Consider the following 22,158-nt stretch of genomic DNA (forward strand, 5'->3'; position numbering starts at 1 on the left):
ACTGTCGGGTGGCAGGGGTTTATTTTGAAAAGTGAAAAAAATTACCGTCTTCCGTTCTTCTTCCGCATTTCGCCGGCCGGCCTGACGTCATCTCCTACCACTTCACAGCCAATGTACAAGGCGTCGGTTTTTATTTTTAAATATCAGACTACAGAGTGAGAGTTATTAGTTTATTGTAGTTATCAGTATAATATCTTTAACGAATATTTTTTAAACGAAGCGAAACGCTCCGTGTTCATTCTCTTTGCTGTAAGCTGCAGCAAAAGTTTCATCACTTAGGGGAGGAGCCGTGTCCGTCTGTGTTCAGAGCACTGCTGTGATAAATGAAGGAATCAAAGCTTAAAGAAGAAGAAGGTGAACAAGAATTAACAGAAGACAGGGGCTGGTTAGCACGCAGGGCAACATATACCGGGACTTCAGGAGGTTAAGTAAGAAGAAACATCTTAATATGCATGGAGCAGGAGGTTTATTTATATTTTGACTGTGCACGTGGATGCAAGCAATCAGGTTTCATGTTGCTATGCAAGAAGACGTCTTAGGTGGATGGAAAAAGTTGATGTATTTGTCCTACTGGTGTTTCTGTCTCTAAAGACCATAAAAATGACCATGCTGCTGCTGAGGCTCACCCTGTGTTCAAAGATCCCCCCGGATTCACCAAGACACTTAAGCCAGCTGCTCTCCAGAAAACCGACACAAGGCAAGTAATCCAGTGCTTTATGTGCCTTAACCAAATTTCCCCTTGTGGGACAGTTAAAGGAATAGATTATTCTATGTGTTAAGATAATATTGTGGCAGTCTGGGCTGTATCAAAAAAGTTATTTCTGGTATTTGCCCCCCAAAAGAACCAAAACAAATTTAAACTTGTGTCTTGATGGCCTGTAATCTGTCAAACATATGTGAAACATATTTATCTCTAATGAATGATGAAAAGCATTTTGAGCCAGAAAGAACATTTTTGTCTCAATATAGAAGCCTCAAATGGTTTTTGGCAAAGTCACTTTTATATATCCTTTATTTTTGGAGGGTAAAATGTGTAAATTGACATATAAAATGTATTTTTTCAATGGAAATCCATCCATGAAAACAGGGCAAATGACATCAGATATACCATCACAGTGCTATAAAGATATTTTAAGTGACCAAAAAGGACTGTATTGATTATAATGTAGGTACAATAACACAGAGTCATGGAAAAAAAACTTGTATAACAAATAGTTTTCCTCGTTTTATTTATAACCCCTCTGTAAAACCTGTTGACTGTCTGTTTACCAATATAAGCAAAGCTGTTACACATAGAAAACACACAGAAACATTAAAAATCTCTTTTTGGCAGTCGAACACCAGCAAATAAATGTAATATGTCAATTGCTTTATTAATCCCAGGACAGAAACTTTTTGATATGTGGTAAATCACTTCAAAATAATAATTCTTCATGCAAATCTTTTTTCCCAGAGGACTGTCTAAGAATTGGTTATGAAAACAGACATTTTAAAGACAATAACTATATATTGTGACTGTTGTTTCGGTTAATCATCACACATATAGACCAGCGATTGATCCAGAATTAAACAAATAATCACAAATGAAATGATAATTAAAGTGATCTTAGCAAGCTAAAACGTTTTTATAGTGTATTGGTCACATGCTCAAACATTAAACGATTTGATTTTGTAGGTCAGGGCAGTTTCTGACCTGCTCTACTCTGTAAAAGATGTCACCGACTGCTCTCTTTCTCCTTGTTTTTTTCCCCCTCCTTTTTCTTTCTCTTTTTTTTTTTTGGTGCGCTCTCTCTGTCCACAGAGATGTGTAATGTCAGCACAGGCTTTCTCTGAGTGTCCTGCTGATGTGGCAGTTTGCAGGCTGTGATTATCTGTTTCCCAGGTTGCAAATGGATGTGTGGAAGGGCCTCACACTGTTTGCTTCATTCATGTAATCAATGAAACGGAAACCCAGCAAAAAAAAAATAAAATGGTTGTTTGAAGTGGTCAGTTAAAGGAAAAATATTTACCCAGATAGTGTTACATCAGCAAATGTGGAAGGGAGACATTTTTAAACTACAATAAGTAAAGAGATGTACACTCACTTGCCACATATTTGTTACACCGTGCTTGTACTGAGTTGGACTCCTTACCTTCAGATCTGCCTTAATTCTTTGTGGCATAGATAGCATCATGCAATTGCTGCAGATTTGTCCGCTCCACATTCATGATGCCCTTCTGCATGCCTTGGTTGTGACAAATATTTATTTGTATTACTGTTGCCTTCCTTTCAGCTCAAAACTGTCTGGATATTCTGCTCTGATCTCTGACATTAACAGGGGATTTTTTTTCCCAGGGAACTCGCCACTCACCGGATATTTTCTCTTTTTCTGACCATTCTCTGTCAACTAGATCAGCAGTTTTTGAAATACCCAAACCAGCTCATCCATCGCCAACAACTATGCAACATTGAAAGCCACTTAAATCACCTAATATTCACTTTAAACTCCAGCAGGTCATCATGACCATGTCTACATGCCTAAATGCATTTAGTTGCTGCCATGTGACTGGCTGATTAGGTAACTGCATTTTGCTAGCTGTACCTCGCAAAGTGAATGCTGAGTGAATGTAATCAGGCATTATGAGATCATCTTAGTATTTAGTCTAGTGGGCAGCATCATGAACATTATGTTAGCAGCTGGCTCTTATTAAGCACAGTACTGAAAAGTTAAGTGTGATTAATAAGCAGAAAAATATCTTCCAGGTGGCCAGGGCAGGGCTCATAGCAGCTCCTTCGCACACCGCAGTGAGCTGCGTCAGGCCAAGAGGATCGTAGTTAAGCTCGGCAGTGCCGTCGTTACACGTGGAGATGAGTGTGGCTTGGCTCTTGGGAGGCTGGCCTCGATTGTGGAGCAGGTGAAAAAACAAATAAAATGATGCACTCTATACATTTTACAGATTATTGTGTAGAAAATTCTTGACACGGGGGTAAAAATCAGGTAACACAAGCTTTGACCTAACTGTTTTAAAATTCAGTGACGTGGAAACCAATCTGTGGGTTTTCATGATGTTTCCCATCTACTGATGATGTTTTAATGTCCCTTTTTCCTTTGATTCAACTCATTTTCTATCTCTCTGTAGACACATGTACTGTAGTACTTGCTACAGATAGTACAAAATGGACATTTATCACCAAGTTACAGAATGTATGGGTTCATAATTGGTTAAAACTGAGCTTTAAATCAAAATCATTAGTGAGCCTGAAGAGGAAGAAAATAGCCCCAGCAGTGAAACTAAATGGGTCCGTTGTTGCGCAGGTGGCTATGTTGCAGAATCAAGGCAGGGAGATGATGATTGTCACCAGTGGAGCTGTGGCCTTCGGCAAGCAAAGACTGAGACATGAGATCCTGCTGTCCCAGAGTGTTCGGCAGGCGCTCCACTCTGGACACAGTCAACTCAATGACATGGTGAGAAAAGATGGGAACTTAGGGTATCTCAGAAAATAAAGATGCTGATGTTAGCTGAAAACTTTGCCACTTTGCTGACAAGGTAAGTCAAATCTTCACCAAATGCTTTAGATTTTCTTCAGTGTGAAAATACAATGAAATATCATCCCAATATAATCCCACAATAATTTCTATTATTTTGAAGCTCATTGTTTACAGTTAATTAAAACTTTGTTTATGCTATGGTGCTTTATCAGACAGTTCACTTGAACAAACACGTGCACTTCAGTGCAAATACTATCATATGTTGCACTAGCTTACATTTATTCTTCTTTGTGTATAGAGTGTGTAGGTCACACTTTTCTGTCTAGCTTATAAATTGCACTTGGTCGGTGTGGTGTAATTTGTCTTTGTGTTTGTTTGTGTTTCAGTCTTTGCCGGTGCTGGAGGCCCGAGCCTGTGCTGCAGCTGGACAGAGCGGTCTGATGGCCCTGTATGAAGCCATGTTCACCCAGTACAGCACTTGTACAGCACAGGTGCTTTGCAAAATTCTTGCTTAATTAATTACTACTGCTTAAATTTTCCCCTCACTACATTTTCTGATTTTGTGCCGTCAGGTCCTGGTGACAAATCTGGATTTCCACGATGACCAAAAGAGGCAGAACCTGAACAGCACACTGCGGGAGCTGCTGCACATGAACATCGTGCCAATCATCAACACCAATGATGCTGTGGTGCCCCCTCCGGAGCCCAACAGCGACCTGCAGGGGGTAAATGTGGGTACAGGCAGCATGGGGGCACCGCTGGTTGTAGTGATGGTGGCAGCAGGGGTGGCAGACGGTGTTTATGATTTATTTTTATTTTTTTAACATCCACTATTCATTAACTACAACATTTTCTATCTTACACACACGCACGCACGCTGAAACACCTCTGCCACCCCCACCTTACCTTGTCAGCTCTGCAATCAACCATAAAGGCATGTGTATGCAGGGAGGGGATAGACGGCAGTGCATGTGATCACCGGGCATCCTGTGAGGATAACTTACCTCTTTTTATCAGATTATTTAGCTTCACTTTCTACTGCGTTGTATTTGTATTATTAATATTACTAATTATTGACTTAGGCAGCTAGAAGACTACGACTTATAAGTCAGTGGTATAACTTTAGGTTTTCTTTAATTAACAGAAAACAGTTGTTTTCGGGGGAAAAAACTTTCTAGCAAAATCGATATTTTAATAAAAATAACTACCTATTTTATGTAATTTATCTGCTAAAATTTATGCCGTGGTGAGAAATCTACACTGTATGTATGTCACAACTACAAATCTTACATTGTAACCTGGCGTGCACCTCCCTAGTAATCACAATGTTTGGCCTGTTCAGTGCTTTTTTTCGTTACATTTTCGCTGCAGTTTTTGAATTTATCAGTGAGAAAATAACAATCATTACCTCAGTGTAAGGAATAATAATCTTAGCATCAATGTAAGGACACTAATTTTCTGGTGGGAGATTTCCAAAATCTCTACAAAGATTCATCTCCAATGTCTAAATCAGCTATTAGAGTGGCCACACCTACTTTTGTATCGTTTAACTTTAGGTTGTCCTGAAAGGAGTCAGTGTTAACTTCACAGTTCTGTCCAAATGCAGTCACATCTGATGGGGAAAAAAACAACAAAAAAGGCCAAACCTCAAGCATCAAAAAGCTCTTCACAAGCTTATCTCTGAGTTGATCAGCTCTGTTTAACATTTTCCAGATGTTGCTGCCAACAGTGTTGCAGAGTCATATGTATTAACATATTTGTGTTTCAGTTTATCTGCTTAGTTCTGTCTTTAAAAAATAAGCTCATGGGTTACTCTCTGCTGCCGCTTTTCTGCCTTCAGGAGCTTACATGAGCAATTTTCTGTTTCTGCAGGTGATCAGCATTAAGGACAACGACAGCCTGGCAGCACGGCTAGCTGTAGAGATGAAGGCTGACCTGCTCATCGCACTCTCTGATGTGGAGGGTATGTGTGTCACTGCAACAACACTCTGGGTCAGCTGTTAGGTAACAACACCATCTGTCTGGTCACTTTGCTGACGGGGGGAAAAAACATCCCTCTCAGGGTCAATGGAGAGCCATATGAGAAAGACAAACACACACCTTCTGCCTTCGTGTTTGAAACTAATGCTGATGGAGCTGACACATGGCGTCCATGCACACACAGAATCACGGCTGCAGTCATTCAGCATCATCTGGATGGCTTTTAGAATATTAAATAAAACAAAACTTCAGCAGAGAAGAGTGATCATAGTAAATTATCATATGATTATGCACAATAAAAGGGTACTATCCAGGATTTTCCTTTTAAAGAGGTTGACTTATGCAAAAATAGTACCTTTCAATCATCACATAGGGCTTTCTTATCAACAGAGATCTTGCAGTTTCTTTCTATATCTGTATTATTACGTGTTTGGGATGTTTCTGAGGATATAACCTTTGCTTTGTTGTTGCTAACTAAACTATATTCACCAGCTTTGTTTATGGCTTTAGTAACATTAGCAATAAAATGGATGTGGGAACAATTTAGGCTGATGTGTAAATGCTGGTTATTTTCATCTCAAACAAATAAGTCATATGCGTAATGGTCATATTGTAGGACTATACAACAGCCCCCCTGGAACAGATGATGCCAAGCTCATTGACATCTTCTACCCTGGAGACCAGCAGTCCATCACCTATGGTACAAAGTCTAGAGTTGGGATCGGAGGCATGGAGGCCAAGGTTGGTGAAGTTGCCCATCAAGTCATTACAATAAGGAAAAGTTCAGGTTTTTCCTGTACATTTCTTTTTTTTTGCATCAGTTTTCTACAGAAAATTCTTTTACATAAACCTAAATGAGAAATACAAGCGACCAACAAAACTCAGGGCAGATATCACAGACTGGGGGAAAAATCCTTAAAGTATGAGCGGTGATATATAAAATAAGATGAACAACAAGAGGTCAGATTGTGCTTGTTATTACATGTAACGTGTTGGGATGACCCAACTCTCAGATGGTGTCTTCCAATATGATAATGTTTGCATGTCATATTGGACACGATAAAAGATTGTACGTTTGATTGGACTGAGTATTAAAATTAAGTAAATCTTATACAAATTTTTTTTTTAAATCTCTGCTTGGCTGCAGGTCAAAGCTGCCCTTTGGGCCTTGCACGGTGGCACCTCAGTGGTTATTGCAAATGGCACCAACCCCAAAGTAACAGGCCATGTCATCACTGACATTGTGGAAGGCAAGAAAGTAGGAACCTTCTTCTCTGAATTTAAACCTGCCGGTGAGTTTACCTGAGCTGAATAAATTTTTTTTATTGCTGTAAAACTGCATCTGCAGGCTCTGATGTTTAATTCTGTCCTGACTCTCCTTCAGGCCCATCTGTGGAGGAACAGACAGAAATGGCGCGCCGTTCTGGAAGAGCCCTTGCATCTCTGCATCCAGACCAGGTGACACATGTTTTTAGATAAAGGACTCGGGCAATATCTTTTATAAACATTTAAAAATGTAAACAGCTCTTTGGGTGCTTTATCACTTAAAGAGAAAAACTGAATTATTTTGTTTACTTGTCAGAGGAGTGAGATCATCTGCCATCTAGCAGATCTGCTGACTGAAAGGAAGGAAGAGATTTTGGCTGCAAACAAGATGGATATGGACCTGGCTGTCAGTGCAGGTAACAGGACACCACATCAAGTCTGTCTGGTTTTTGAAATATAAACTAGACTTGCAGAGACATTTTCTTTGTTTGATGTTTTATGTTGGTATTGTAGTGCTAGTGCTTTCACATTCTCTTAAAAAAATAAGGATAATAAATTCATGTGCCATGTATGTAACTGATTTCCAGACTTCAGCAGCTTTTGCATGTATGTTGCTACAATAACTTCAACATTGAACCTAAGGGATAACATTCTCATGTGTTGCCACCAGAGGGCGACTTTCCCTTTCTCTACATATGAGTTTTATACCTCACTACCTGCTATCAAAGTGTAACTCTGCTATGCCTTCTTTCTGTAGGCCATTTGCCTCCAGCCATGCTGAAGCGTCTCAGTCTGTCACCGGCCAAACTTAACAGCTTGGCAGTAGGTCTCCGCCAGATAGCCACGGCCGCCCAGGACAGTGTGGGTCGAGTGCTGCGCAGGACCAGAGTGGCTCATAATTTAGAGCTGGAGCAGATTACTGTACCCATCGGGTTGCTTCTGGTCATATTTGAGGCCCGACCCGACTGCTTGCCGCAGGTATTGCTGCAGAAGAACTTAAATCTTAACAAAAACATATAAAACACTTGAACATTGTTGACAAAAATTACATATGGGACAATATCAAGACAAGGCTGATATTTGACCTCTTAATGTCCTTGTATTTCATCACACACATGTATTAGACTGGGATAAAACTAAAATGTTAGAGGTTAATGGATATGTGGGGAAGTTACTATGAATAGGAGATTAGCATGAATAAATAATAACACCTTGTATTTCTGCAGAACTTACCATAACACATCCTGTGCTTTATATGCTTAGCTAACTTTTTGGTTTCCATTTTTATAAATGTACTTTGTCACTTTCTCGGAACACCTGTAATAACTAGGTATCAACACTGGCAATAGCCAGTGGCAATGCCCTCCTGCTGAAAGGAGGAAAAGAGGCAGCCAACACCAACCATGTCCTCCACCAGCTCACCCAGGAAGCTCTTTCCATGCATGGAGTCAAGGAGGCTGTGCAGATGGTAAAACTGATTTCCTACATATTTATTAAAAAGCAGTGAGAACCTTGTGTCATCTTTATAGCACTTTACAGCACACTCTTCTATCTGATGTGATTCACAAACCCGTATTTCTTCCCAGGTGAGCACCCGTGAGGAAGTGGAGGATCTGTGCCGACTGGATAAGATGATAGACTTGATCGTCCCCCGAGGTTCATCCCAGCTGGTGCGGGACATTCAGCGAGCGGCCAAGGGCATTCCTGTGCTGGGTCACAGCGAGGGAATCTGTCACGTCTATGTGGACTCAGAAGCCAGCATTGACAAAGTCATAAAAATCGGTCAGTTAGAACAGTTCCCCCCCATATAAATGCCTGTCAGTCATAACATGCCAGCGACTGACTAATGCTTTCCTCTTCTAGTGAGAGACTCCAAGTGTGACTATCCAGCTGCATGTAACGCTATGGAAACTCTGCTGATTCACCGGGACATCCTCAGGACCCCTATGTTCGACCAAATTATCGACATGCTCCGCACTGAACGGGTAAAATGCCAAATACACGCATTGATAAATTAAGGAAACCTGCGGCTGACTTTCAATGTTACTCGTTTTTAGATACATCACTAGTCATCCAACAAAATGAAAAAGTTTTTTGTCATAATATATTTGTTACAGGAAAAATGATTCTATGTTTCTTTACCTTCTTTTAAATGTACAAAGATGCCTTTTGTCTGCCCTTTGCCTATGGTTAGATTAGTTTAGAATTATCTTTTTAGACTTTCCCAGCAAACACATCTTGTTTCTGGGACATATTGTTTTAGATTGTTTTATCTTCCCTAGCTCTCTGCTGACGAGACTAGCACCATATATGGAGTTGTTTTATTTTATCTGTTTATTATTTGTTATCCTGTTCTCACTGTCTCTGTGCTCTGTGCCTATAAAAATTACCAAGCCACTGTGCATGGTGTGAGTTGTTCTTAGCAGCTCACCCGTGTACACGTTTGATAAAGAAAGTAACTTTGTCTCATTGTGTCTTTATTTCTCCTGGGTCTTTTACAGAGTTTTCCCCCAACAATATTAAAGTTAGAAATAATTTATTTCTGTCTGATGAGACTAGGTGAAGATTCACGCAGGCCCTCGGTTTGCCTCCTACCTGACATTCAGCCCCTCAGAGGCAAAGTCTATGCGGACAGAGTATGGTGAGCTGGAGTGCTGCATGGAGGTGGTGGACAGCATGCAGGAGGCCGTAGAGCACATACATAAGTATGGCAGCTTTCACACAGACGTTATAATCACGGAAAATGGTAGGTGATGCAATATCTCGCTGTTAGTACTTTGTTCTTGCCTAGTCTCTTTCTCTCTCCCTCTTTTTAAATACATTCTACCAATTTGCTTTTTAATTCCTTTGCCTTGTAGTTTCACAATTCCTGTCACATCTTACCTCACCATGACTGAGTAGCACCTGTCAGTTTGGTCATTCTTTTTTTGTTCCGTGTCTTAATATTCATCAAGTTTTCTTTCTCTCTCTGTTGGATTCAGTCCACCTTACGTCTCACTTTCTGCCATAGCGATTAATGAGCAGTGACAAGGTGTTGTCAGGATGAGTGCACATCCTCCCTTTGTAACTCTAGATTGTGGACGGAGCCCATTTAAAATGTAGAGCAGCTGATTAACAGTTTAAAAGACTTCTCATAACTTTGAAACATGCTCAGACACACTTCTGTCTTTGAAGTGAGCCGTCATGCTGTGTGTCCTTAACTCATCTTGAAAGAAGCTATCCTGTGCAGTTTCCAGTGTGTTCTCTCACTTTAAGGCTGTGGTCATTACCATGTGGACAAAACTGATGTCTCATATATTTTACAATTTTCTATTCACATGTGGACACTATTTAGTATCGTTTGAATGGTGGGAGCTTAGTTTTTCAGTAAGGCAAAGAAACTCAGGTTCACGTTCCTTTGAAAATATAAATATTAAAAATATTATGTGCTTTTATTCTGGCAGTCAGAATTAACTTTTAAAAAATAAAGCAAAGTGTTTACTGGTAAGATTTCCACCTTGAGGATGATCTCACATGCAGTAGAGGATGTGTTGCTGCCATCTAGTGACTACAGAAGGAACCTCAGTGAATTCCAGACTAATCAGTTTGTATCAAAGTCGGATATTATCAGAGAAGAAGATTGATAAAAATGGTGAATACGCTGTCTTCATTAACCTGCTTGTAGATATATTTTTGGATGGATGTGCACGGTTCACGTGAATTTCAAAGATTATGTCAGGGGACATATCTTTGTTTTCAGGAAAGCCTTAAAATCAGGGATTGGGGAACTCCAGGCCTCAAGGGCTGGTGTCCTGCAGGTTTTAGATGTGTCCTAGATCCAACACAGCTGATTTAAATGGCTAAATTACCTCCTCAACATGTCTTGAAGTTCTCCAGCGGACTGGCAATGAAGTAATCATTTGATTCAGGTGTGCTGACACAAGGTGATATTTAAAACCTGCAGGACACCTTGAGCCCTGGAGTTCTCCACCCCTGCTTTAAATGATAGTTTTAGGTTTTATATAAGCTTTCAGTCTCATTCAGTGCATTAATGTGTCAGTTTAGCGCAGTTTCTATTCTCATTTCTTTAAATTAAGCCCCAAAAGTGTTTACAGACACAATAGCACTAATGAGATGTTTTGTTCTGTCAGAGGACACAGCAGAGAAGTTTCTTCAGCAGCTGGACAGCGCCTGTGTTTTCTGGAACGCTAGTTCACGTTTTGCAGATGGCTACCGCTTTGGACTGGGTATGTGGTGGTCTTGTGTTGACATCCTCTGTGTTGTTTTCTCTAAACCTGCCTGAATATTTTTACTCATATTTCACTGATATGTTCTCTTCATGTAGTCCTCATTATTTGCACTCTTTTTGTACTTTTCTCTAGGAGCAGAGGTAGGTATCAGCACGGCTCGTATACATGCCCGAGGCCCTGTAGGCCTGGAGGGCCTGCTCACAACCAAGTGGGTCCTGAGAGGTGATGGACACACAGTAGCCGACTTCTCGGAGCATGGTACCATGAAGTACCTGCATGAAAACCTGCCTGCTGGGCAGCCTTTAGCTGGACAGAGAGACAGCAACTAGGCCAGAGAGTCTGACAAGATGATGGTTGACTGTTTTCACGATCTTCAACTTTTGAAGCACATAGCTGCTCAAAACAGCAATGGTTCATTTTATTACTACATTTAAAAAGAGGTTCCTATTTAAGGACTAAGAGTCTGAAAATATTCTACCTCAGCTTAGGTTGGGTAAGTCAATAAGCCCCAATATTAAACTATGCAAAAACCCCAAACGGTGTTTAAACCATGCAAAAAAAAATACTTCACACAGATTGAGATTCGTCATTATTTTCTCATTTGAATTTGCACTGGGAAAACTAATTTTAGTAATGGTATCTTTTAATTAAATTACTTTATTTATTTTTTTAAAGATTTTGGTAGAAAACGATATTAAAACTGTTCATTTATTTACACATCTATTTAATAACTTCAAATTCCTTGCTTGATGTCATTTCTTTTTCCTTTATTTCCTGGTAATATCTCACTTTAATAATGGTTGTCTGACTATTCTCCCACTTTAACCTCCTAGGACCTGGCGTCCACATATGTGGACATCACATTTTGGGTTATTTAGACCAAAATACTCAATTTTGCTCTACATGGGCCTGATATCCACTTACGAGGACATTATACTGCTACTGTTATATCAAAATTTTAAATGAATATCCTCATATGTGGCTCTTATTTTTCTTAAAAACAAAAATAAGGTTAAAAAAAAATCTGGTAATTCTTTGTTTTTACATTCATCGGGCCCCAATATGCCCAAATATCAAAGAGAAATTAAAAATGCATGACGTGGAAGAGTTCGGGTCTTAGGAGGTTAAGCTGACAGGTCATATGGTCCCTGTCTCTCTATATGAAAAGTGTGGCTGTATGCTGATTACAGATAACTAGCATGCATCTGTCTGCAGTGACTCTGATTAGCTAACATATGTCTGGTACCAAGAAGCCAGAGCCCCTGTTTAATTACTCTGACAGTAACTGTGCAAACTAAGAATCTTTCTAAGCACACATTAGTAATGGACTCTAAGTACCTTCGCAGTTACACATTACTCTAATAACCTATAAAAAACACTTCATTGCTATAATTGATATATCAAAAAGAACCTCTAGCAGTGTGTTTTAAACAATCACAGAACATGATTTTTCAGTTTGATCAAAAATATCCAAAAATATTTATAACAAAATGCACTTGTTTATCATTAGAAGTTATCCCAACTTTATTATGTGTGGTCATGGATACACATTGCTAATGGCTTCTCTCTAGCCACTACAGTATTACTATGGTAAAATGATCATTTAATTTAAATTTACATTTAATATTGTAACCTCTCAGTGACTAAGGGCTCAGTGGATTACATCGGTTCATTACCCACGAGGTTCACACTGACTGTACTGTAAGTGCTTTCTTTGTTCAAACAATATTTGTACCCCCCGCTTTAATTCTGGGATGAACTTTCTGTATGTTTCTGATATATTGTCTTTTGAAAATACCCGTGACCCGTGACATTATCAGACATGCAGCTTGTAAATGTATTCGTAAAATCTTACCTAATAGGATTAAAAATATGCAATTCTAGGACATCAGAAAATGAGATTTTCTCTGCAATAATGACACTTAAATACACTCCAATTTACATGCATCCATATATTCCCATATTTTTTTATTTATTTGATTATTTTTGCATGTTGTGTTCATTTTTCCATGCTTTGTTGCTTTCCTGCTTGTTCCTTTTGGCGCCCAAAGCTTCTGTCAGAGCGGGAATCGTAATTGACAAGCTGCCTCCTTCAAGCTGGAGGGGAGAATGCGACTGCCTTTAAATTAAGCTTTGTAACATTCCAGCCTCTGAGCTGCTATCAGATGTCTTGCAATGCACACTTAAGGATTAGTTCGGGTTATTTAATAGCAGTATTGTGGAATAAAAAGTTGAAAAAGAATATTTGGATATTTTTCTTTCTTTTGTCTTTTTTCTTTTTTTTTGGCAGATGAAATGTTGAGCATTTTCACATGTATGTTCATCTCTGTCCTGGCACTAGTCTTTCTACTTTCACAAAGAACACAAATTAATGGGGAAAAAAGTCATACTGATCTGAAAAACAGATGTCTAAAAAGGCCCTTTTTAAAGTTGCCCATAGGGGAATTCGCATTGCTGGAAGTGGGGCAAGTAACATGGAAGACAATACTATAGAGGTTTAATTATCCAGCCATCAGAAATGAAAAGGGAGAAAAGGAGAACTGAGACTAATAATGGAATCACAGTCTTATGTTCTGGGTTTCTCGGTTTCTTCTTTTTTCCTTTTTTCTTTTCTATCATCTAAAGAATTCATTCTCCAAAACGCACTACTTACCCTTCAATCAGCTTCCCATCATCAAGTCCAAAGGGTTCAGAGATGAAGAGGGAGACAAAACTCGGATCTCACTCTTTTGTCCTTTTTATGTGTGGAGCGATTGAAAATATCATCTAAATGACTGGAGGTAGAGAAGGAACAATCTAGGGGCATTCAGTATTGCTTCTTTGATACATAATGTTTGATAGAATTGTATTTTACCATCTCTTAAGTGTAAAGAGTTGTTTGTTACAGTAGCTATTGAAGTGCAGGTGTGTGCATCTAGTTCACGTAGTAACAGGAGTTTTCTACGTAACGGAACACTGAGGAGTGTTTCTGTTATGAACCAGGGAGGTTACTAACTGAAACTGCTATTTTAAATATAATTTCCATTTTGCATTGACATAAACCTTTGCAGGACCAGTTTACCCTTCCTGGGACAGGGTTAACATGGGAGAGATGTCTGGTTGCTGGGCCTTAGCCTGAAGCAGCTACATGGGTCTGCCCTCCTGTGGGCCCACTACCTACAGGAGCTGTAGGGGTTCAGTACTATATGGATTGTGACGCATGCAATGTTACTTCACTGGTGCAGTACGTGAGGTTGAGGGATATTAATTCAATATTAATCCAATATTGGCTCAACGCACAATTTAGGCTCTGGAATCAGTTTTGTGGAGAGGAGTTGGACTTGCTCCAAGCGTAATGCGACTGGCAGAGTATACTTGTATCCCCCCAATTTGGTGCCAGCACGTTAAGATATTTTCCAGTGGACAAGATGGTTGCTTCCCTGTACCTTCAGGTCAGAGGACTGGTCCTGATTGTTTTTCTTGTGTACCTGCCAAATGACAGTTCAGAGTACCCAGCTTTGGTGGGGTGTCAGAGTGTTTAATGTGGGGATTTCGTTGTCTTGCTGATTGACTTCAGGGTATGATTGGGAGTTACTGCCTTCCATTACTGATCAAGCATAAGATGTCAATTAGTGCACATTGCAGCAAGACACGCTAAGGTGCAAGTCAGTAATCGAGTTTTGTGATCGTGTCATCAGGAGCTGCAGCTGCAAGATAACTGGTGCCAATTGTAGCAGTAATCCCAGTCACACTGGAAGTCAAAGGAGCTGTCAGGCTGTAGAAAGGGTCTGATTGGGTTGGTCAGCCTGACTGTGTAGGTTACATCGTAGATTCTGCAAAGATTCACCCAAGGAGTTTAAATCAGGCAGTAGGGTGCCCAGAGGGTTTGCAGTTATAACATACCTACGGTTTAGATTTCCCACTGAAGCATAAATCTCTAGTTTGACTGCTGCCCCTACGACCCAAACCCAAATAAGTGGCAAAGAATGCATGGATGGATAAAACTTTGCCCTTGTATTTTACAGATGCCTGGTTGAAATGTTTCCACAGTATGGTTTGTTTTTGAATTCAAGCTTTGACTTGGTTGAAGCTTTCAAAGGAAGAAATATTGGGATGACCAACAATGAAAATACTGTGATATTGCTGAACTGGAAAAGTGGAAGAAAAAGGATGGATGAAAATATAGAAAAATAGAGAAAGTATTGTAACTTTTGTCCTTATCTACCAAGGAGATTTTTCAGTTATGTTAAAAGTGGACAGTGAAGTAAAATTTACTATACGGAATATTATGCAAGATCATTTGCAGTATTTATTTTTTGTTTGTTTGCATGATTGTTTTGGGTTTGTTTGTTTTGGGGAGGGGGGGTTAGCATGCACCCTTTTTTTTAACTGCAACATTATATGCAGAGCAATTTCTGTAGTTCTGTGTATGCCTGAAATGCTTTCCTTACTGAATTTTGTAAATATCTGATGTCGATGTTCCTTTTGACCTCGGATTAACTTCCAGTTATGTGTCAGGCTAGGCAGCCTGTAAGATTTCCTCTCATCTCTTATCTGGCTTTGCCCTGAGACCCCAGGTGATCAGATCCCATGTTGCACTCTGTTGATGTTGTGTTGTCTGCTGGGCATTGTTGTCCACAGATATAAAAAAAAATATGATAAGGGCAAATCACTGGACTTGAACAGCAAAGCTGACAGTCCTTTAATTGGACATTACTCAAGGCCAAAACTCATATTTCTTGTTGTGCTTGATCTTAAGAGATTCTCAAATGCACTCTCTGCTGGGGTTCAATTTTTTTTGAATCAATAATTAATGGTCAGTGTTATTTATTCATGTGTATCTTTGCCAATTACGTAGTGTCTAATTAACAATTTCAATAATTGATATTTAGTTCTGAAAGGGTTCAGTATCTTGGGCTGATGAAAAATGCATGAGCAGGGATATGGACTGGGTTTTGTTTTTTGTTCTGAGAGAGCTTGATGCTCGGGGCTAATACCAGGCCACTTTGACTCCAACTCTTTGAGTTGGCACTGGCCTTGTGATGTGGATCTAATATGGGCATCTTTCATGGACCCAAAGCGCTTACTCTGTACCATGTGATCTCATAAAGACTCCAACATGCCCATCCTCAGATACCCTTTTTTATGGTCTTTAATAGTGAACTTCAAAGAATAAGCTTCTGTTTCCTTGATAATTTTTCTTTGTGTATGTGGATCTGCAATATCACGAAAAACTGTAGAAACTCTTGGTATTGTTAGGACCTCAGTGATTCCACTACAGTGTCTAACTCTGTGGCCTGATGAAACTAAAGTTCAATCACCATATTAAAGAGAAAAATACCCCTCAGATTTATGACAAGCTATATCCCCCTGATCTTTTGACAGTGACAGCTGTAGCAGTCAATAGAAAATTAACAAAGGCTTCCTTTAGTTGACTTTCATCAAGTTTTCATTTATTGTGATTCCAGGAGGACAGGAGGTTAGGGACCGGCGAGGCAAAACATTCTGCTATGGAACGACCAAAGCATTGCTTGAGCACTAAGTTGGGTAGTAATTTTACCCAACAATGCAAAGCAATAAAACGGGAACCCCAACATCCGACGCATCCAAACCCGCATCATTAAAATGTATGATTTCAGGTTTGAACATCAGTGTTGAGACCACACTGAAACAATACAGCCATTAAGGGAACAAGAGGGTGGTATTCTTAATGATGGGATTAAATAAGGGTTAAAAATAAAAGTAATGGGAATCAGTTGAGCTCAGTGACACGTCTCAGAGAGCCAATGGTGGGACTGGCGCTTCCCCACTCGCTGTGCCTCCTGTATTCTCCAGGACGCAAGAAGTACTGGCGTCCCCTATAGTTGGGGTGTTCGTGCAGCATCCAGTAGCCCTCCATGACATTGACGGAGGAGATATCACGGGTGTGGAAACGCTCGTTCAGGTCTGGGCAGTCTTCCATTAGCTCCATGTTTTGACCGCCAAAGTCAGATCGCTCGAAGATCTTCATCCTGTAGTTCCCATTATACTAGGGAAGAAATAAGAGAATAAGATAATACCACAAATTAAGGTAAAAATGTCTTTTTTGTTGCAGTCAGCCAGGATAAATTATCCTGACTAGTTACCCAGTCTACACTTCGAGATGTGTTAAAATAATCCTGGCTACTGGCATTGATGCTTCAAGTAACAGCAGTAGACATAAGAACCAAATGATCCTGAAGAGAAAATGAGTTTAAACTCACAGGAGGCACCATACGACAGGAGCGGATACAGTCATTGAAGCCTGCCCAGCGCTGGTAGTCGGGGTACTCTCCCTTGTGCAGCATGTACTGGTAGCCGCCATAATTTGGCTTTTCGTAGGCCACCCAGCAACCGCTCTCAACTCTTATCGAGTTACAACGGCTGAAGTAGTTTTGCATCTCAGGGCAGTCAGTACTGCACTCGTAGTGACGACCCTGGAAGTTCCTGTCTTCATAGAAGATAATCTGCACAGAACAGATGGCTCAGCATTAGTGTATCACCACAGAGATGTTCCAAAGACCACCGCAGAAATGTAACCGTGTAGTTACCTGTCAGGTTTTCAGGCTCTTAAACACTAATAACATGAACGCTTAGTGTTCACTGTTCAGTATTCTGAGCCAGACTTTTAAAGTTAGTTTTATCTAACAAAAGTTTCTGAGTAGAAAATTTGTAAGTGGAGAAATTTGAAAAAAAGATAAGCTTAAGGGAGTACAAAAAAGTCCCAAAAGATGTGCTAGAAGCAAAGCCGAATAAAATAAAGTATAGCATTTGGTACATTTTAATGAATGAACTGTGTAATACTTTTCACAAGTTCTTTGTCTGTTTTCACAGGAAATAGGACTATAAGATCAATTAAATATTTGAGGCTTCTACTATCCTTGAGAGAAGAATTACATTTCCCTGCACTTTTAGCATTTCTTACATTAATTTATAGGTTATGTAAATATGGTAAATAGTCCTAAAGAACTAATGGTATGTTTAACCCAGAGAGCGATACGTTGTTACTCTTTAAAGGTCTTTTACGTTTCATATGACCGAAAGATGTATATATTTTTACAGCTCGTTATCAGAATATATTAGTTCAACTTAATTATTTATCTATAGTGCTTAACAAATATATTAGATCACGACTCAAAGTCAGTTTTTTGTCACAGCTACCCTAAATTGGCAGTGTTGGTAATGATAAAATGATATTTTTAATGCTAAAATATAGTTATTGTTATTCTCCATTAATTTTTAAATCTACAGTCTTACTAAAAAGCCAAATTAAGTCTTATTTTTTACCAAATTATAGGTATTTACTTGCATTCCTGAAAATAAACTTTTGTTTTAGTGGTTAAATGTTATGCTTGAAGTCCAGTGGGAAAAAGTGAATTCAGTTTGGTATTTCCTAATAAATAAAAATATGCTTTTTAAATATTTGTGTTTTCTTTTTTATATATATAACAGGTGATCTAACAAATTTGTAAAGCACTATATTTACTACACAAATCGGTATACCGCACATCAAATATCAGTGAAACATTACATTTGTTAAATTTCTTCCTTACCTTGCCCATTGTAACTGCGTTAAGTTCAGACCAGACCAGATGCGGGGCTCTCCCAGACCTCTTTATAGACCCTGCTTAGATCAGGGCTTTGCAATAGTGAAACAAAGCTTTGTCGTGTCAGCACAGTGCGCTCTATAGACTTCACAACACTATGGCACTGTTGAGCCACCGCAGCCGCTTTGTCTCTGTCAAAGCTCTGTCTGTCTATGGAAAATACTGTCCAACTGCATTTTCTCAAAGGCCTACAATAAGAGTTGCAAACATCTGCCTTTAATGGCATGAATGTTTGAAACCTGCATGCAGACTGTGAAGCTAGACAGAGCAGCAAACAGTCTGAGATCTGACTTGTATTATAAACCCATTCAAGCAGCAGCCTTTGTTGGTTGAATATAATCAGGAAGCAAATATGCTGCCTTGCTAGAGTGTCACTGCAAGTTGCATTCATGTCTACGTTCAAAAAAGAAAGCTCACAAAGGACATCATTATTTTAAAGTTTTGTGTTTAATGTTCATTTGAGATGCACACGGGTGCAGTTTACATGAGAGTCCTCATTCTCCTGAATGAGCCCACCATGGGATTGTGGCAGCCCCAGTCGCCACAGGCCCTGTACTCTCCAGGGCGAAGGAAATACTGGCGTCCCCTGTAGTTGGGGTGCTCGTAGAAGATCCAGTAACCCTCCATGATGTTGCAGGAGAAAATGTCACGGTAGCGGAAGCGGTCATACACGTTGGGGCAGTCATCCATAAACTCCATTGAGTGTCCCATCATGTCTGGCCTGTTGTAGACCCTCATCCTGTAGGATCCCCTATACTGCATTGTGAAAGAAAACAGGGTAATCATGACTATTATGTTATTTTCAATAGGTGTAATCTCTAGAGAACTCTTCCCACAACGAGCTAACTTTTTAATTCAGTACTCGTACTACTTGGTTTCTTTAACTACAAACGAGATTGAGCAACAACTCTTTCGGAGCATGACAGAATTAGTTTTTTTTCCTCCTCCCTGAACTGCCAGAAACACTCAATGTGACAAACAGAATTAGAGTGAAGGCACCAAGTCTTATGGGGGGTATGTCATATTCTTTTTAAAGGCTGACTCGGTCTCCTTTGTGGGCCTTGCAGCAGAGACTTTTATGCTATGACCTGTGTGAGTATCTGTAAATGACATCAAAAAGCCAGTGATTGACATCCATATCCAAAGCAGCTTTTGATGTACAAGGTGAGTGTAGCGGGGGGTGGGAGGGTGGGAGGGTGCTACCAATTCTATCTGTCTGTTTGATTGACTTACAGGAGGGAACATCTGGCAGGAGCGGATGCAGTTGTTGAAGCCCATCCACCAGTGGTAGTCAGGGTACTCGCCAGGGCTGAGAATGTACTGGTATCCCATGTAGTGAGGTTTCTCGTAGAGCACGCAGTGGCCGCCGCTGACACGGAGGGAGTTGCAGTAGTTGAAGTGCCTAAAGGTGTCCATGCAGTCACTGCTGCACTCCCAGTGGCGGCCCTGGAAGTTGCGGCCCTCGTAGAAGACGATCTCGAGGAGAGAAGGGAGAGAGAGAGAATACAGTTTATGTTCGGCATAAAGAAATGCTATCTCGTAGACTCGTGAATAGGCTCTCTCTACCAACCCTCTACACTTCTTTACACATTTATTTGCACTGCTTAACAGATGAAAAATAAGGTAACTAAAACCACTGTTTGAGCTGGGGGGGGGGGGGTTCTGCTTGTCCCATCCAAACACATCAAAACAAAGACAAAAGAGTATTTCTGCTGCCCTGTCTTCTCCTTCACTGAATCTCCTTCCTATACATGACTGCATGTTTTCAATTAATGCTATTTTCTCCTTCACCACCTGTCCAAAGCTGTTGCCTTACTGCAGGTGAGCTCATACCTTTCCCATGGTTGTAGGACTGTGGATGTTTGCGCACCGTAGAGTTAGACACACTTAGAGGTCCTTTTATACTCTCCTGCTGACCATGAGGCCTCTGACACATTGGGGACTACTATCTTTACCTTTTCAGATGCCAGCTACTGTTCTCTTTTGTCTCATATCCTATGGGTAACTTATCTCCAAACTGCTAGAGTTTACCTATAGAATTGGCAACCCCCCCTCACTCACAAAAATGACCACCACACAAGTGCTATTCTGTATTTGCGTGACCCCTGTTCCGCCATGACCTTGTGATGTAGCCTTTTCAAATATAACACAAAGGCTCTTTGGGTGTGAGGCCCCCCTGACAACAAAGCGTCTAAAGTGTACAGCAGCTCAGGTCATTTTTGCGGAGCACTCGCTGAAGTTGTACTCAATGAGGTCATGCTTTTCATTTTGTCTTGCTTGGATGTCACATTGTAACAGTCGCTTTTCATCCGGTCCCAGCTCAAGTTTAGATCGGGGCATTACCGACGAGGTTTAGCTTCTAATTTAACTGTTGCTCAGTTTCCATTAAAGGGAGTTGATGTTGATACTGAGTTGGGCTTTTGAGTTGATGTAATCTAAAGTGATTTGTTGTCTCTTTTTGCTTCCATAGCCTGCAGTTGTACTGTGATGTCAGACGGGACTGGTCTGTTTGCAGATGAACAGACAGGACTGCTCAGTGTGTGTCTGTTTTTGTATGTGTGTGTGTGTTTTTATGATATAAAAGAAGGGGTTCGGGGCATGTGTGCGTTTGAGTCTTTGTATAAAATGATAGATGTTTGGACTTGAGTCTTTGGCTTGTAAGCATAGCCCAGAGCCGAAGGGGAAAAGGCCAGAAAGAGTTGCCGCCATGTATTGTGCTCCCAAAGCCCAGCTGATGCCAGAAAGGTCAGTTCCATCCTTTAGCCTTTCATGGGGATAAAGAGCTCGTGCCCCCTCTCCACTCTGTATGCTTTTTACAGCTTTAACTCTGGAAAAAAAAGGGCTAATGTTTTCAGAAAACACAATAGCCATTATGTTTCTAGGCATAAACACTCCTACCCTGGTAGTATATCCAAAGCCACATGACACTATTTCAATGCTAAGAAACGGCACTGATAAGCTTTTGCTCCTTTGATCACTGATCGACTCGAAACTCTCATAGGCTTCAATAGGTTTCATGTTTGAAGCTCCTCTCTTTTTCTGTGACATAAGTAGACCATTGATATCCTTTCATCATGCTGTGTAGCGTAATTGTGGCAGATTATCAGATGGGATGTTGTTTTGTTTTGTGAGTTTCTGGAGCAAATGTTTACTTTGGGAGAAAGGTTTTTATCGGAATGCATAAGAAACATGTTTAGATTTTTCTCATATGTTCACAGATTAATCATTTCTTTCATCACGCTAATTAAACGTAAAGCCTTTTTAGCTGCAAGAGGGCAAGAAATTGTACTCCGTCAAATGCTCGTTTAAGCTCTAAGACCGTGATGCATTTGCTAGAATTTATTCTTTTTTTGTGCTGAGGTGTCTTTGAGTTGGGCTACAGCTAAGCCTGACCCCTGACCTATTTGCAGAGAGAAGCGTGTAACTGTGGTGCAATACAGTGTCTAAACTGAGGGAAAAAAGTGATTGCCACTGTCATTACTGTCATTGTTCTCATTTTCATCATTGAGGAACATCAGCTAACCCTAACTCATTAGTCGGGACCTCGCCATGTTTCTTTGGCACCTTGTTTCACGGGCTCTCAAATGATCATCTTTAGCTGTGCTACAA

General features: G+C 40.2%; 3 protein-coding genes across 4 annotated transcripts; 1 reads left to right on the forward strand and 2 right to left on the reverse strand.

The window, feature by feature from the left end:
* The first annotated feature begins 77 nt into the window (after nt 1-77).
* Nucleotides 78-13,169, forward strand: aldh18a1 (aldehyde dehydrogenase 18 family, member A1). 2 transcript variants are annotated; one of them, XM_085416527.1, is made up of 18 exons: nt 78-428; nt 592-697; nt 2,744-2,895; nt 3,297-3,446; nt 3,857-3,961; nt 4,043-4,201; nt 5,343-5,433; nt 6,067-6,191; nt 6,598-6,742; nt 6,835-6,908; nt 7,033-7,132; nt 7,474-7,694; nt 8,047-8,184; nt 8,303-8,498; nt 8,580-8,701; nt 9,276-9,462; nt 10,847-10,942; nt 11,078-13,169. In XM_085416527.1, the coding sequence occupies exons 2-18, from the start codon at nt 601-603 to the stop codon at nt 11,272-11,274; spliced, it is 2,355 nt and encodes a 784-aa protein (XP_085272653.1). In that variant the 5' UTR covers nt 78-428; nt 592-600; the 3' UTR covers nt 11,275-13,169. The 2 variants fall into 2 exon arrangements, with proteins under 2 accessions (XP_085272653.1, XP_085272654.1); XM_085416528.1 differs by having other exon boundaries at nt 4,043-4,195.
* A 3,203-nt stretch (nt 13,170-16,372) lies between these two features.
* On the reverse strand, nt 16,373-18,622 carry crygmx (crystallin, gamma MX). Its single transcript, XM_085416529.1, has 3 exons — nt 18,496-18,622; nt 17,167-17,409; nt 16,373-16,952 (listed from the first exon to the last, which is right to left on the reverse strand). The coding sequence occupies exons 1-3, from the start codon at nt 18,502-18,504 to the stop codon at nt 16,677-16,679; spliced, it is 528 nt and encodes a 175-aa protein (XP_085272655.1). The 5' UTR covers nt 18,505-18,622; the 3' UTR covers nt 16,373-16,676.
* Nucleotides 18,623-19,000: 378 nt separating this feature from the next.
* crygmxl2 (crystallin, gamma MX, like 2) lies at nt 19,001-20,408 on the reverse strand. The gene is made up of 3 exons (XM_085416530.1): nt 20,383-20,408; nt 19,783-20,025; nt 19,001-19,305 (listed from the first exon to the last, which is right to left on the reverse strand). The coding sequence occupies exons 1-3, from the start codon at nt 20,389-20,391 to the stop codon at nt 19,030-19,032; spliced, it is 528 nt and encodes a 175-aa protein (XP_085272656.1). The 5' UTR covers nt 20,392-20,408; the 3' UTR covers nt 19,001-19,029.
* Between the last annotated feature and the right edge of the window lie 1,750 nt (nt 20,409-22,158).

This window comes from Rhamphochromis longiceps, linkage group LG8 (assembly GCF_057381845.1).
Source record: "Rhamphochromis longiceps isolate RC_006_pf linkage group LG8, R_longiceps_female_GT1.1, whole genome shotgun sequence".
Taxonomy (NCBI): domain Eukaryota; kingdom Metazoa; phylum Chordata; class Actinopteri; order Cichliformes; family Cichlidae; genus Rhamphochromis; species Rhamphochromis longiceps.

Bases quoted from the DNA above. Each gene is read 5' to 3' on its own strand.
- crygmx (XM_085416529.1), bottom strand. The intron at 16,953-17,166 runs GTGAGTTTAAAC...TTTCTTCCCTAG, and splicing joins CCTGTCGTATGGTGCCTCCT to TATAATGGGAACTACAGGAT.
- crygmxl2 (XM_085416530.1), bottom strand. The intron at 19,306-19,782 runs GTAAGTCAATCA...TTCACAATGCAG, and splicing joins CCTGCCAGATGTTCCCTCCT to TATAGGGGATCCTACAGGAT.
- aldh18a1 (XM_085416527.1), top strand. From the start codon at position 601: ATGACCATGCTGCTGCTGAGGCTCACCCTGTGTTCAAAGATCCCCCCG. The intron at 7,133-7,473 runs GTAACAGGACAC...TTCTTTCTGTAG, and splicing joins GGACCTGGCTGTCAGTGCAG to GCCATTTGCCTCCAGCCATG. The intron at 8,499-8,579 runs GTCAGTTAGAAC...TTCCTCTTCTAG, and splicing joins TGACAAAGTCATAAAAATCG to TGAGAGACTCCAAGTGTGAC.